The 16050-nt window shown below is 58.8% G+C and overlaps 1 protein-coding gene across 1 annotated transcript in view; it reads right to left on the bottom strand.

Moving 5' to 3' along the window:
- Positions 1–1492: 1492 nt before the first annotated feature.
- Positions 1493–16050, bottom strand: part of SCART1 (scavenger receptor family member expressed on T cells 1) — a 28634-nt gene continuing 14076 nt past the window's right edge. The window contains 13 exon segments of the mRNA XM_070469826.1: positions 1493–1599; positions 2592–2696; positions 4923–5069; positions 8076–8421; positions 8463–8571; positions 8764–8938; positions 8941–9078; positions 10898–11023; positions 11026–11319; positions 11322–11591; positions 11749–11902; positions 11904–12055; positions 12402–12710. Coding sequence (XP_070325927.1) covers positions 1493–1599; positions 2592–2696; positions 4923–5069; positions 8076–8421; positions 8463–8571; positions 8764–8938; positions 8941–9078; positions 10898–11023; positions 11026–11319; positions 11322–11591; positions 11749–11902; positions 11904–12055; positions 12402–12710 — 2432 coding nt within the window.

Raw genomic sequence — 16050 nt, 5'->3', positions numbered from 1 at the left:
AAAACGTGGGGTGAGAACAAGAGGGTGTGGGGTGAGAGAGCCTGACCACTGCCATCTTTCCCTACACACACGCGCATACACGCACGCACGCACGCACGCGTGCACACACACATACACCCAGGAGCTGGCCTCAGTGTTGAGGCCACATGGTCCCAATAAAAGCATTCCTCCTCCCTACCAGAAAAAAAGGAACTGAGATATGGAAGAGGACCAAAGCAAATGGAAACGAAAATAGCAGATCTATTGCCTGAAAAAACATGTCATGGAGGAGGGGATCTCGCCTTGGGCCTGGAACCTAGTGGAGGCAGGGCCCCAAGTGTGCAGTATACGTATGTGTGCACGTGTGCTGACAGTGCTCTCACAGCTCTGAGCTCTGGATATGTGAAAGCTGTCCATTCTGGGCCAGGTGGGACCCCAGTCATCTCGCTACAGGCTTCATACCCTCCATCTCTGGTGTTTTACTGTCTGTATCCTGTTGGTACACGGACTAGAGACATATACATACCTCAGTGCCCTCACCTGTCTTTTCAGGCATGTTTTATTGTTTTTACATGGCGTCTGTTTAGTTATTTTGGGCTACGCTGAGTCTTGGTTGCTGGGGCGGGCTCTTCTCTAGCCGTGGCACAAGCCTCCCCGCTCTCCAGCAGGTGTATGCGGCACACGGGCTCCAGCAGCTGCGCTTCCCAAGCTCCAGAGCACAGGCTCCATAGCTGTGGCACACAGGCCTGATGGCTCCACAACACCTGGGAGTGGGCTCCTCCCAGATCGGAGACGGAACCCACAGACTCGCTACCACTGCGCCACCGGGGAAGCCCCTCACAATGCTTTTAAGACAGTCATTAGCAAGTCTGACCGCAGGGTGAACATTTCTTTCTTCTGATGCCTCTTTCACACATTGTCCACAAAGAATATCTCGTTTGTAAGGATAAAAACATTGCCTGAGTAAAAACCATCACAATATTGAAAAATAATGATCCTCCAATTAAAAATAAAAGTCGCCTGAAAATGGAGAACTATCAGGGCAATGGGAACAAGCGGACCCCATTCCTCGCAAATTATGCGTGCTGGGAACACAGCTCCGCTGAAGGGCTGGAAGGGAGTGGTGGCCCCCAAGGGCGGCACAGCGCGAGCGGGGGCACCCGGCATCTGGGACCCAGCCCGCCCACTCAGAGGGGAGGTGATGGGGGTGAGATCCCCAGGCCTAGCACCCGTCACTGCTGGATGGGAACCGGCAGAGGCACGGACTGGGCATCTGCACTGTTCAGGGTTTCTGTGGTTAATGAACCCATTCCCACAAGCGCAAGGTGAGACTCTTATTAAATCGAGGGAGTTTTATTAGTCAGGAGAGGAGGGGATTGTTAAGGAAGCTTCCAAAGACAAATCTGTCAAAACTAGGAAAAACTGAGGCTCGCCCTGGAACCGCCCCAGGGCAGAAGAGCCAGTGGAGAAGGAGAGGTGGGCTCACAGCTCTGTGCACGCTGCGCCCATGTCGTCATAGCTGGAGCCCGAGGACGCCTGCAAGGGGGGCTGCTGTCCCATCTGCGGGGGGGCCAGCTGCCTGCAGCGTGATGACGGGCGTGTCCTCTGCGGGCAGGTCACCTGAGGGCCAGAAGAGGCATGGGTTACCAGGGTCATCAGGTCTCAGGGGCTCCCACGCTCTGTGCACGGGCAGGGCCCACTGGGGTGGCACAGAGGGGTTACGCAGGACACCTGGTCCAGTTTGTCCAAAAGACTCGCTGGAGTTGTTCAGGCCATGTCCCTCGAGGGAGAGAGTGAGGGAGGGGCTGCCTGGCTTCTAATGACTGCTCGCCAGTCCTCCTGACCCCTGACCCCAGCGCATCCTTGGCAGTGGGCTCTGTGCTGGCCTTCTCTGACCCACCCCAGGAGCCTTGGTTCAGGTGCTTAACTCCCCTGGGTTGACTCCAGGTATGCTCTGCCCCCCACCCCTTAACCAGCAGAGCAGAGTGAGTGGGATCCCAGGGATGGGTCAAGATTGGCTGACCTGTAGGCACCCTCTATAACTCCTCCTCATGGGCCAGGAGGCTGGCTGGCTTGACTGGGTCTCCTTAGGGCAAAGGGGCCTCGGGGAACCCAGGACAGCTAAGAGAGCGTGCAGCCAGCAAACACTGCATGGGCATGGGGAGGGGTGCACACTTGTGTGTCCATGAGTCCTGGAGCCCGGCCCTGCTGCTGCCCATCCGAACATCCCCCCACAGGCCTCCTGCCACCCTGGGAGCACAAGGCTCCTCCCTGCTTTAACTGGCCCCTACCCGCCCCAAGGGCCCGCCCTAATGTCACCTGGGGCCTGAGGCAGGACCCACCCCATCACATCTCTGTACATTGACTCTGCTCAGCACATGTCCTTGTCTGACCCCAGAGATCTGTCCTCCTTGCAGCTTTTCAGACAACCAGGCTGCCAGCACCTGCCAGACACTCACTCACCATCCGTTCGTGACAAGCTCTGCCCACCTGCTGCATCATGGACATTAGTCTCATCAGAAGTGGCAGAAGGCTTTGGGGAAGGTCATGGTGGCTATGCCTCCCCATCCTGATGACAGCCTAAAGGCAGAGGTGCAAGGCCCACCTCTCACCAGTCAGGGAGGTCCCAGGCCTCAGGTTTGCACCACTTGAGTCCACCCATTCCTCAAGGATCTGCTCATAGATGGCCTCAGAGACTTCCTCGTGTCCTTGGGATTCTGCAAAGGAGCACACTGAGAGACCCCGCCTGGGGAGGTCCTGGAAAAAGAAAAACAGCCTCTATACGGGTGGGGAGCAGCCCAAGCTGCCAGGGCTGCCTCACAACTCAGACAGGCGTTTGCAGGCAGCAGTGTCCTCGAAGCAGTCTCCAATTCCAGCCTCGGCGCTCTGGGCCCTTGCGGCCCCGGAGCTGAGGACACCTGTCCCAGGCCGGAGGCTCACCGTGTCCTCTCCGGCCCCAGCACCTCTCCTGTCTGTCCCGGCCCTTCTACCCCAGACCCCTATCTATCCCAGGCCCCTTCTATCCCAGGCCGGGGGCTCATGGTGTCCTCATCGACCCCAGCACCTCTCCTATCTGTCCCGGCCCCTTCACAGCTCCAGCTCAGCCTCCAAATGGAGATGTGGACTCTAGTCATGTCCCAGGTCAGCAGCTCTCTGCACCTATGAGTCTGCAAAGGCAGCTGGGTGCCCACATAGGGTCGGACAACTCAGAGAGATGGGTGCAGGGTGACAGTGTGGAATCCAGGTCAGATCCATGGCACGGGGCTTGCACAACCAACGTACAAAGACACTAGGCAGGGCTTGTCTTTGGGAGCATCAGCCTAAACCCAGACAGCAAGAAATAAAACGACCTCTTGTTTCAGATATCAGAAGATTGGCAGCAGGAATTTGCCTGCCTCCATCCTTCTGTCCTTAAATGTAAAAGGATTCCCAGTGCTGATGGTTATATTTTTATTAACTTGCTGAGCAACTTGTGAGGTCAGAGATTAAGTAACAATTTCCTTTCTAAGCATTTGCCTACTTCTTGATAAGTCTCTGAAAGTGTCCATGACAGCACTACCATACAAGTTCCAAATAATCCCATTCTGAGAATCTCTTCCGGAGACTGTCAGTTAATTACAAAGGATGGTGAACACTTGGCTGTCATCATAGTACAGTTACCAGTAGCTATAGTTAAGGGCCCGGTAATAGTGCCTCACGCACTGATCACCCGCACACTTGGACACTGTCTGACTTAACCCTGCAGTGGCACCGTGAGGGCGAGGGAGCCTCTGGCGGGGCTGGGCTGGGACTCAGCCCCACACCCACAGTGTCATGCATCTCCGGTTGAACCCAGGATGCTCTGATTCTGCTAAGGTACTGAACAGGGGCTGAGACATATCAGACCTGACACCACACCCATGGGCACCCCCTCTCAGAGCCTGAGAGACAGGGACACGTCCTGAGGGGCTGTGTCCAGCTGAACCCTTACAGCTGCTAACAGAAGGCTTCAAATCACCTCTACCCCCCTGGCCTCCTAACACAGCAGTCAGGCAATGTTCTGCCTCTTTTTTGTAGTCCAGTCTCTATAATGAATACTGTTCCTTAAACTACACTTAAATGCAAATTCATGAAATGAACAAAGATAAGCATAACAGTTGATAACACAAAGGAGAATTCCTATCACAAGGATGTAAATATTTGAAGTATAACGAAACTGCCTGAATCATCCTCCAATGCTGCCGCTGAAAATCTCAAAAGTGAACAATTTTAGATGAATGAAATCAGCAGTGAATGAGTGTAAATGCAACACGAGGAGACTCGCCACTGACAGGTTGACGAAAGTCCTACTTACTGAGTGGGCTGAGTCACCACTCAGGTTCCAGGCTAGCAAAACCTTCCCCATGTTACAATTTTGCTAAAATTTATTTTTTCTATGTTGTGTTCTTTTCTATAGATGACTCATTACATGTATAATTACTAAGGAGTTAATATCTTTATATTTTAAGACTTTTTACACAAATAAATTCATAAATAAGGAAACTTCCTTTGTCAGATCCTACAGGCTGGTGGTGGTTTGGAAGAACGCTCCTCACCCTATCAAACCTGCCTCTGATCCTGGAGTTCCTGATCCAGCAGCTTTGCCCAGCAGACAGCTCATCGTGTCTGGAGACACTTGCGGTTGTCACACCATGGGGGAAGGTGCTGCTTGGCACCCCACGGCCCCCAGGATGCCTACGGCAGAGTTACTGGCTCCAGACCTCGGTAGTGAAGCCCTGGTCAGTGGGCACACGAACCTCTGGGATTACTGAAGCAGCTCCACACCCTCCCCCTACCCCCCCCAGCGCTGTGTGGGGCACATGTGCATCCATCTCCTGCTTTCTCCACTGGGTCTCCTTTCTCACTGGCCTGGGTCCCCAGTGCACTCCTAAGGGCCAGGACACTTGAATTCCCAGGACACTTACCCCTGCCCCGCAGCTTCCCAAGCAACATCCTAGCCGCCAGCCCACTGAAGACAAGGCCGAGCAGTGCCCCCAGGATGATGATGGCCACGGTGGTAGGCAGGGTCCCCTGTGAGCCTGGCAGGGGTGCCTGGCTGGACTCCACAGGTCCTGCAGGGAAATGCCCAGAGGGGAGGAGCGTGCTCAGTATGGTGTTCAACTGAAGGCCCCCTTGTGTTCATGCTGTGGGTGAAGCCCTGGGTGTGAGAGGCACGGAGCTGTGAGGGCCCTGTGTAGGGGAGCTCAGGGGACTCAGCCAGGCAGCAGTGATGCCCATGGGAGAGCAGCTCATAGGTGTGTGTGCACGTGTGTATATTGTGGGGGTGCATGTGCGTGCATGTATACGTTGTGAGGGTGCGTGTGTGTGTATGTTGTGGGCGTGTGTGTGCATGTGTATATGTTGTGAGAATGTGTGTGTATATGTGCATGTTGTGGGAGGGTGTGAACGTGTATATATGTTGGGGTGTGTGTGCATGTGTGCATATGTTGGGAGGTGTGCACATATGTATACACTGTGAGGGTGTGTATGCATGTGTATGCTGTGGAGGTGTGTGTGCAGGTATGTATATGTTGTGGGGTGTGTGTATGTCCATATGTTATGGGGTGTGCATGTATGTATATGTTGTGGGAGTGTGTGTGCACATGTGTATATGTTGGGGGGGTGTGCCTGTGTGTATGCTGTGAGGGTGTGTGCCTGTGTGTATATTGTGGGGGGATGTGCACGTGTGTATATGTTGGGGTTGTGTGCATGTGTGTATGCTGTGAGGGTGTGTGTGTGTGTGTGTATATTGTGGGTGTATGTGTGCACATGTGTATATGTTGGGGTGTGTGCACATGTGTATATTGTGGGTGTGTGTGCATGTGTGTATATGTTGGGGGTGTGTGTGCACATGTGTGTATGTTGTGAGGGTGATGTGCCTGTGTGTATATTGTGGGGGGTGTGCACATGTGTATATGTTGGGGGGGTGGGCATGTGTGTATGCTGTGAGGGTGTGTGTGTGTATGTGTATATTGTGGGTGTGTGTGTGCCTGTGTGTATATGCTGTGGGGGTGTGTGCACATGTGTATATTGTGGGTGTGTGTGCACGTGTGTATATGTTGGGGGTGTGTGTGCACATGTGTGTATGTTGTGAGGGTGTATGTGCCTGTGTGTATATTGTGGGGGGTGTGCACATGTGTATATGTTGTGGGCGTGTGCACGTGTGTATGCTGTGAGGGTGTGTGTGTGTATGTGTATATTGTGGGGGGTGTGTGTGCACATGTGTATATGTTGGGGGGGTGTGCACATGTGTGTATGCTGTGAGGGTGTGTGTGTGTATGTGTATATTGTGGGGGGTGTGTGTGCACATGTGTATATGTTGCGGGGGTGTGCACGTGTGTATGTTGTGAGGGTGTATGTGCCTGTGTGTATATTGTGGGGGGTGTGCACATGTGTATATGTTGTGGGCGTGTGTACGTGTGTATGCTGTGAGGGTGTGTGTGTGTATGTGTATATTGTGGGGTGTGTGTGTGCACATGTGTATATGTTGGGGGGGTGTGCACATGTGTGTATGCTGTGAGGGTGTGTGTGTGTGTATGTGTATATTGTGGGGGGGTGTGTGCACATGTGTATATTGTGGGTGTGTGTGCACGTGTGTATATGTTGGGGGGGTGTGCACGTGTGTATGTTGTGAGGGTGTATGTGCCTGTGTGTATATTGTGGGGGTGTGCACATGTGTATATGTTGTGGGCGTGTGCACATGTTTATGCTGTGAGGGTGTGTGTGCACATGTGTATATTGTGGGTGTGTGTGCACGTGTGTATATGTTGGGGGGTGTGTGCACATGTGTGTGTGTTGTGAGGGTGTATGTGCCTGTGTGTATATTGTGGGGGGTGTGCACATGTGTATATGTTGGGGGTGTGGGCATGCGTGTATATTGTGGGGGGTGTGCACGTGTGTATATGTTGTGGGGGGTTGTGTGCATGTGTGTTGTAGGGGTGTGTGTGCACGTAAGTGACTGGCACAAAAACTCTACAGATAACTTTGGAGCAAAGGTGAGGTGCAGCTGGCTCTGCTGGGGTTGGAGAAAGGTTTGTGCCAAGATGGAGCAGAGGCCCTGGGTCAGTGCCAGGAAGAGTCGAGAAAGGCAGGCTGACCCCTGGACATCAGCCTAGCTCCAGAGGAAGAGCCACAGAGCAACAGGGCCTGACCCCACATGGGACCTGAGGACGCGCTTCAGGGGAGGCCTGAAGGTGGGAAGCCCAGCTAAGAGATCGCAGAATGTGTCCAGCCAGGGCCAGCTCCGGCCTGAGCCTCCTTGAGATCAGGCTTTCCTAAGCTGCTCCTCACATGTCTGCTTGTCCTATAAGAAAGAGGGAGTCACACAGACCTCCAGCTGAGGGCAGATGGCGCAGCCCACCTGTCCTTCGGCCTCTGAGCTCCTGGTGTTGCCCCAGCAAAACCACTCTGAGGATGGGCTGAGGGGACATCTCCAAGGTGGGCTGTAGCCACATTCCAGCAGGGACAGGAGGGACATGAGGACAGCAGGGCTGCAGCCCCTGCCTGGGCCAGTCCTGAGCTGCCCAGCTTCACCAGGGGCCCACTGGCCAGCGCTCAGGTTTGCAAAGTCCTCAACCCTGGACCCAGTGGAGCTCCCCACCGACTAGAGCCCGAGTGTTCCTGCACGGCCACCTTTATCCCCAGAGCAAGCCAGGGATGCCCCCACGGGACATGGACCAACCAGGCCACATTGGCAGCTCAAGAATCCAGCACATACATGCATAAACACACACACACACACACACACAATTTACACATGGACATAGGCACACAGCGCTCACACACTCACACAATCACAAGTACATCAAACGGACCCCCTGTGTGCCACACCGCTTGGCCCAGGCATGGCTGCAGGAAAAGGGCCTGGTGAGTTCCCAAGCCCTGCACTGTGGGACTCTCATGCTCCAGAGACCCCAGTACTCCTCACGGACACTTGGAAGCTTCCTGGGAATAGGGGTGCAGAACAGCGAGACGATCCCCGGCTGTGTAACAGTCCTGTCTGGGTAGGACACTACCACCCACCGGGTCCCCCTTTCGTCAACTGGTTCCCATCCCTCCCACCAGTCTGCTTACCCCACCGAGGGGGCAGACAGAGCCCCCCCTGGACCACTCATCCGCACAGCGCACGCCCGCATCCTCCTTGTGCCCGCAGTCTCCGCGGCCCCACGGCTCTGCCGGGCAGCCCCAAAGGGAAGGCTTGTTGCCCTGGCACCCCACCTCATCCAGCCACACAGGCCCCAAGCCTGGTCTGAAGGCGGCCCCCGCCAGGGCTCCCACAGCCCGGCCACACCCCAGCTGCCGGCACACGACCTCGGCGTCCGCCAGGTCCCAGGAGTCATCACACACGGTGCCCCAGGAGCAAGCTTGCCAGAGCTCCACGCGGCCCGAGCAGCAGTCCTCACCCCCGCACACACGCAGCTCGCCCTTCTCTGCAAGAGGAGTCTGTGGTCACCGCGGGGCAGGACCCGGATGGGGAGAGGATTGGGGGGGGCAGTGGGGGGGTACCTGGGCAGCTTCCCATCAAGGAGCAATTGAGGGCCTCCCCGGAATCCTGCGGCATTGTCCCTGATGATCCTGTGGATTCAAAGAGCGGTTCACCCAGTATAAGTGCTCAGAGAAGCTTCAGAATGGAACCTGTGGAGCCCAGAGACCCCACCACCCCCAGCCATCGGTGAATGGCAGCCCCTGCAGATGACCTGTCAGGACACTGAAGCTGCCTCCAGGGCCCCCAGAGTCTGCCCACTGGCAGTAGGTGGCAGGGCCTACCTGCACAGGTGATCCAGACTTCCTCCCCATGGGTGCAAGAGTGCGGGTGCCAGGGGGCTGAGGGGCACTGCCGCAGCGTGGAGTTCCGCAGCCGGAGGCACTGGATGTTGTCCACCCAGGAGGTGCCCAGGCTGCTGTGGCCCGGCCTGCTCTCCAGCCAGCCCTGCTCCCCACAGCCCAGCTGCTGGCAGATGATGGACAAGGAGGCCTCCTTCAGGGCGTTACTGCACACGGCCCCCCATGTTCCATTGTGGAACACGTCCAACCACCCGGCACAGGGCCCGGCACCACCGCGCAGCCTCAGGGCCACTGACTCTGGAAGACAAGCCCCTCGGGTCAGGGGCTCTGAAGGAGGAGGCCGAAACCAGGGGCCCCCAGCACCAAGACCCGAGCCAAGCCAGGGCCTCCGGCACCCAGCTCACACCACCCACATCCCCGTCCATCCCCATCCAAGACGGGAGCAGCGGCCCACAGGGAGCCAATTTAAGCCCCAGCTCCAATGCTGCGATCCCTAGTAAGTCAACTGACTGTAGAAATCTGTCCCTGGAAGTCACTCAGATACAGAATAACCCTTTCAAACAACATGATCAATTTAGCAGTGACTGTAAAAATTCAACAACAAAAAAGGAATTAGCCCGATCTCCGAGTCTGTCATTGGTCCTGGCTGGTCAGCACCCAATAGTGTCTTGTTACCCTGGAGTGGTGAGAGTCCAGGAGCAAGGAGTATGTTGAGCCGACTATGACATGACCACAGAGTGGACTAGGACACAACCGTCTAAAAATAGGTCAAAAGGGCCCATGATCAGAACACACCGAAATACACACATGGGGTAAACTGGAGAACTGAGACATGAACTGCATCTGACAGGATCTTGACTAGGTAAAATAAGCTGAGAAAATACATGGCAGGAATTACATGTGTGATAGAGTAAAAGCGGCCACTCAGATCCCCGCCTGTCCCTGCCCCCTCACCGAGTCTACTCCCAGCCCTGGATCTGGGCTGACCTCTGACCTTCCACCAACCAAATGCACGGGGCAAGGGTGAACAGTGCCCGCTCCATGCCTGGCCTCATGGCGCCTGCCTGCCTCTGATCTCCCCTCGGAACCCCGCTGCTGCCAGGCTAATCGGGACAGCAGAGTCCCCACCCCTGCCAACAGCCAGGCCCCCTACAGAGGCCTGTCCGCCAGCGAGCACCAGCAGCTGCCTGAGGAGCCCAGAGCACGGAGGAAGGCAGAGCTTCAAGCTGAAAAGAGTGGAAGTTAAACGTACGTCCAAGGACAGAAAGACCAGAAGCGCCAGCAGGGCACAGTGTGAGTGGACAGCGCCGAGAGGCCCTCTCCCGGGAAGCAGGGGAGGAGCAGGCCCACCCCCCAGATGAGTGACAAGGCTGGGGGCCAGAGCAATGGGCCCGCTACTTGAAAAGAAATGCAGTGCCTTAAGAAGCAGTCATCTAAGACATCCAAGCAAGTTGCAGAAAACGTTCCTAAACCTAAAATAGGAACCAAAATCCCTCAGAAGAGGCCAAGAGCCCACACAGGGATGCCCACCCCCTCTCAAAGGGTTTCCCAGAGACCCCGGAGGAGGAAGGAAGCACAGATGCCTCCAGCATGTGACAAAACCCCATCACTGAGAATAATCCCATCCAGACAAGATGCACAGAAGAAGCCTCAGAGATGTATGAGCTAAAAGCAAGCAATCTTCCTACCATGCCTCAACAATCCTCTGGAAAGAAGCCGTCCTGCACACTGAAATGTGGATCAAAATCAAGAATCCAAGACAGGGAAGCCCCAAGTCCGACTGTGAGATGGGCTTCCAGCAGCTGCGGAGAAAGGCCCCCAGTGCTACTCCAAGAGCAGGAGCAAGGCGAGCTCACTCTGCCCACCGCAGGGCGCCTCCCACTCCACCCCCACCCCCGCGCGCCCACAGGGCAAAGAAGGGGGCGTCCGTCGCTCAGCATCACTGCAGCAGGAGGGCACTGAGGAGTCAAGTGCAGAGTTCTTCAGACCGGCAGGAAAACAGCCCCGGACGTTTCAGTGCAATCCCGGAAAAGCACTGGCCATTACCTTACGAGAACACCGCGAGACCCCTGGAGACCCAGCGGCCCTGGGAGGGCACTTGGATCTCAGCACCCACCTGAGCAGAGGACACCGGCGTCCTCCTTGTGGCCGCAGTCGTGTCGGCCCCAGCCCCCCGACGGGCACCGCCACAGCGCGGCCTCGTGGCCCTCACAGGCCAGCTCGTCCATCCAGATGCGCCCGGCCCGGCCCCGAAGTGCGCGGCCCCCGGGGCGCTGAGCGCGTGCCCGCAGCCCAGCTGCCGGCAGACCACCTGGGCGTCCCGCAGGTCCCAGCCGTCGTCACACACGGTGCCCCACTCGCCCGCGTGGAGCAGCTCCACGCGCCCCGCACAACGGCCCGGCCCCGCAGCCAGGCGCACCTGGAGGCTCCCTGCGGACGGAGAGGCCAAGGCAGGGCGCGGGGGCCCCGGGAGGGGGTCCTGGGGGCTGGGCCTGCATTCACTGGAGCACGCGACGCCCCCGCGGACACCGGCGGGGCCGCGGACACGCTGCACCGCATCAGGAGGGGCTCGGTGCCTGCACAGCGCACGCGGCTGAGCCCCAGGGGCACCGTCCCGCGCGCGGGCGCCGCCGCTGCCGCCTCGTAAGCTCGCTCCGCCGCGCCGCAGCCCAGCTGCCTGCAGACGACGGCTGCGCCGCGCAGGTCCCAGGCCTCGTCCAGGACGCGGCCCCACACCCCGTCCAGGGACACCTCCACGCGGCCATCGCAGCGGCTCTGTCCGTCCCTCAGCCGCAGGGCGTCAGGGAGACCTGGAGGCGGGGGCCGGGGGGGTGGGGGGGGGAGGACACTGCAGGGCGGCGGGGGCCGGCGGGTGGCACCCGGCCTGTCCCGGGCCGAGGACGCCGCCTCCCAGTGCAGCCCTGTCCGCTCCTGGCCTCCCCTCCGGCCGCGCTCGCGCTGACCCACCTGAGCAGACGGCGGCGGCTGCCTGGCCGGGGCCACAGGCGGGCGCCCCCAGGGTGCTCACGGGGCAGTCCCACAGGTGGGACTCTGTCCAAGCGCAGTGCACCTCGTCGGGCCAGAGGGCGGAGGCCCCGCCCCCAAAGTGGCCCCCCTGGGGGCGTGGCCACCGCGTTCCCACAGTCGAGCTGGTGGCAGAGGACCGTGGCGTCTGCCAAGTCCCAGTGGGCGGCACAGAGGGGCGCCCAGGCCCCCTGGACCTGGAGCTCCACGCGCCCCTCGCCGGCGCTGCTGCCGTTGACCAGCCGGAACTCTGCAGGGGGATGGGGTGGGGGTGTCGCTCCCCCGACAGGCCCTGCTCCCGACTCTTTCTTCCCTTCACACCCAGGGTGGGGCTCCCGGGTCCCCTTCTCTGCCAGCTCCCCACCTGCCTCAGCGGCAATGCCCAGCGGAAACGTGTGCAGGGCACTGTGCCGGCCTTGGGGTCACATCCCTCTGTCCCCAAAGTCTGCCCGCAACACGCAGAAGCAGCACTTCCTCAAGGGGATGGGCTCACCTCCTGGAAGGAGGCCCCTTGGAGCTGGGCCAGCTGCACCCCGAGAGGGAGGCTGGCAGGGAGCGGGCAGGGCCCAGCCTGGGAGCCCCCCTCGTGGCCTCACCTGAGCACCTGAGACCCGCATCCTGGCCGTGCCCACACTGGTGCCCCAGGCCCCGAGGGCAGTGGAACAGCAGGGGCTCATTGCCCACACAGCAGAAGGCCTCGGTCCACATCAGCCCCGAGCCCTGGCTGAAGTGGGCGCCCTTGGGTGTGGACACAGCCGTGCCACACTGCAGCTCCCGGCACACCACGTGGGCAGTGGTCAGGTCCAGGTCAGCGTCACAGACGGTGCCCCAGGTCAGGCCACGCCTCACCTCCATGCGCCCAGCACAGGAGTGCTCGCCACCCACCAGCCGGGCCTCTATGTGTCCTGGAGGAGGAGACCGTTCTGACATGTACAGGGCTTCTCAGCTCATAGCTCAGCCCTGAGCCCCTCTGTGGACCCTGAGCAGTCCTGCCAGAGGCGATCATCTGCCTCCAGCAGAGCCTGCTGAGCACTGGGAGAACCGATGGCCAGAGACCCTCTGTCCCCATCAGAACAGACGCTGCACAACCTCTGCCTGCCCTGGGCGGTGGCATCAAGACCCTCCTTGTCTCAGAGGCTAGGTAATGGCCCCCTGAGGCATGCCCCTGAGGGCACCAAGGAGAGTGGACACTTTACCTCATTTCCACCCAGAATGTACCAGGACCTAAGAGACCAGATTGTTCCCACTACTGACCCTGACTTGTGTGAGACCCACAATGGTCACAGTCAACGCAGCACAGACGCGGCACACGGCCGGGACTGCACCCGCCCTCGGCTTCCGGCCCGCAGCTCTCCTGGGCCACCCTGCGCTCCCGAGGCACCGGCTGTACGTGCCCCCAGCTCCATCCTGTGCCCTCACCTCTAGGTCTCTGTCCAAAGCGAGGAAGAGCTACAGAGTCCATTCTGTCTCAAGGAGACTTTCCTGTCTGCCTTCACTCACCTTCCCCAGCCTGCTCTCGCCTCCGCCACAGCAGGTGGGCTGCACAGAGGCCATCTCCCCCACGTTGGCACCCCAGGCCCCAGGCAGGACTGGGCCAGCGGACGGCACTCCCAGGGTGCACTCTGCTGCCGCCCACTCGGAGCATGAAGGGATGGCCAGCCCATGGCCAGCTCCCTGCTGTCCCCACCCCACCCCACACCAGGGTGGAGGGTCCACCTCACCTGAGCAGACCAGCTGGGCATCTCTCTGGAAGTCGCAGCCACTGCAGAACTTGTTGTTCAGTCTGCAATTCCGGACGGTCAGCTCATCGCCCACACAAGTCATGTACTTCCTGGCGACGCTGCCATCCTGATGGGGGGCCTGCAGGGCAGGGCCGCACCCCAGCTCCCGGCAGAACACCGTGGCCTCCTCCTGGTGCAGGCCACAGACGATCCACCCCGTTCACATTGCTGATCTCAGGGAGCCCCGCACAGGGGCTCCGGCCCTTCACCAGCCACACCTCCCGGAGAGTGCCACGTGCGGAGCATAAAGGGCGTCGCGCACAGTGCAGGCTCTGCTGACCTCAGGCCTCGACGACAGCCATCCCCAGCAGGGCCCGGCCCGGGCCAGACCAGCCCTGTGCCGCGCTGAGGGGTCAGCACGGGGCTGCTCAGAGGCCCTCCTGGCTCAACAATCTCTGGACACCCTCGTTGATTTTTCAACAGATGCCTGCCTTCTTGCTTTGCTCTGGGCCCCACAAACCACCCTGTGGGTCAGCTCAGACAGGACGTGAAGTGCCAGACACAGCCCTAGACCCTCCAGACAGACCTCCAGGGAGAACACTCGAGCTGGAGATGGTGATAAGATGCCTGCACAGTCCGTGGGGCCCCCTCAAGTGTCGCCCCCACCCCTGCCTGCATGCCCACCCCCTCACTGCACTTCTGCCTGCTTGTGCAGCATCCTGGCCGTGCCCACACTGGGCCCCAGGCCCCGAGGGCAGTGGAACAGCAGGGGCTCATTGCCCACACAGCAGAAGGCCTCGGTCCACATCAGCCCCGAGCCCTGGCTGAAGTGGGCGCCCTTGGGTGTGGACACGGCCGTGCCACACTGCAGCTCCCGGCACACCACGTGGGCAGTGGCCAGGTCCAGGTCAGTGTCACAGACGGTGCCCTGGTCAGGCCATGCCTCACCTCCAGGCGCCCAGCACAGGAGTGCTCGCCACCCACCAGCCTGGCCTCCATGTGTCCTGTGGGCACAGAGAGATCACACCATCCTTCCCTCTTCAGTGGTTTCATGGGTACTCGCAGGGACCCCCTCCCCGGGGGAGCTCCCCACACCCACAGTGGTCTCTTCTTACATCCAGTCCCTCTTACAACTTCCTGGGGCTGTTGGAGCCCCTCACTTGCCACACGTTGGTCTGCAGCGGTCACAAAGCAGTTGTGGCCATCCTTCCTGACGGCCGTCTTCGTGTTTCTGCCCCCACCACCAGGCTGCCTCTAAGCACTTCATGATGGCAAGTGCCTGTGACCCTGAGGTGGCAGGTGGAGACAGGGAAAGCCAGCAGGCCTCCTGAGGAGCATGGGACCTGGGCTGCCAGCTTCTCATCCCGTCCAGACCAGGGAGCCCTGCACTATTTTGTTGGCTCAGGCAGTTGACTGAACTCTGAAACTGTCTTGTGTGTTTCCAATAAGCCCCAATTACAGCTGAAGTTAGCCCAGAGATTCTCAAAGCTGGCTGCACCCTACTCATGCGGGGGTGTGTTGAAAAATCCCCGAAAGGTTCTGATGGATCCTCCCCATGAGGGGCCCAGTGGACCCCTGGAGACAGTGATCCCTGAGCACCATGACGCTGGTCACTGTTGCACCTTCTGGAGAGAAGGGCAGAAAAAGGCACCAGCCGGCTGCCCTGCACCCACTCCTCCTGCTGCTTCTGTGGCTGAGGATCTGGGTGCCAAGAGCCACGAGCACAGACCCAGCACGCCCTGACATTCACTGTGCCCAGTGGCTGAGCCCGGCATGCTCTCCCATCCCTCCCACCCCTTTCTTTATTGAGGTCACTGGGGCTGAGCTGCTGTCACTGACAAGCAGGACCTGTGCCATCACTTCAGGTCAAATTTGGGCGCAGGACAGCCTCCTCCCACCCCACCTCACCTCCCAAAGCAGCACCCTAAACCATCCAGCTCTTCCTTTAGACACAAAACTAGCACTTTCAAAATTCCATCCTGCACTGATCCCTTGATGGCAAGACCCTCAAGCCAGTGCGCACAGCAGGAGAGCGACCATTTACATGGCTCAGGAGCCTCTCAGAGGAAAGCACTACCTCTGTTAGAGAACCCTGGAAAGGCCTAATCTGAGGGGGAGGACCGTAGCATTTCTGGGGAGAGTCCTTTTCCTCCCCCAACCTCCAGGAAGCATTCCTAAAATCATGAAACGTTGGGCACCAGTTCTTCATCAAGAGGTCACCCAACTGACCCCACAAAGGGACACGGAGACCAAGAACCTCAAGTTATGGGCAGCCCTAGGTCAACTAGGGTTAGGCCACGGACACACGATCTAAAGGGTCACAGGGGCTCTAAAAGATCAGGAAGCAGCCTTCTTACCTGAGCAGATCACCTCACCATGTGAGACACAAGGCTTGAAGTTTGCCCAGTTGATCTTGCAGTTCAGGACGGATGGCTCAGAGCCCTCACAGACAACAAACTGCTGCCCCTTTCTGGGACCTTCTGTCTCTGGCAGGGGGCTGGGAGTCTGGAGCATTGAGCCACAC

Source organism: Odocoileus virginianus, chromosome 7, assembly GCF_023699985.2.
Source record: "Odocoileus virginianus isolate 20LAN1187 ecotype Illinois chromosome 7, Ovbor_1.2, whole genome shotgun sequence".
In the NCBI taxonomy this organism is placed as follows: Eukaryota; Metazoa; Chordata; class Mammalia; order Artiodactyla; family Cervidae; genus Odocoileus; species Odocoileus virginianus.
This window is presented reverse-complemented; position numbering and strand designations above follow the sequence as displayed.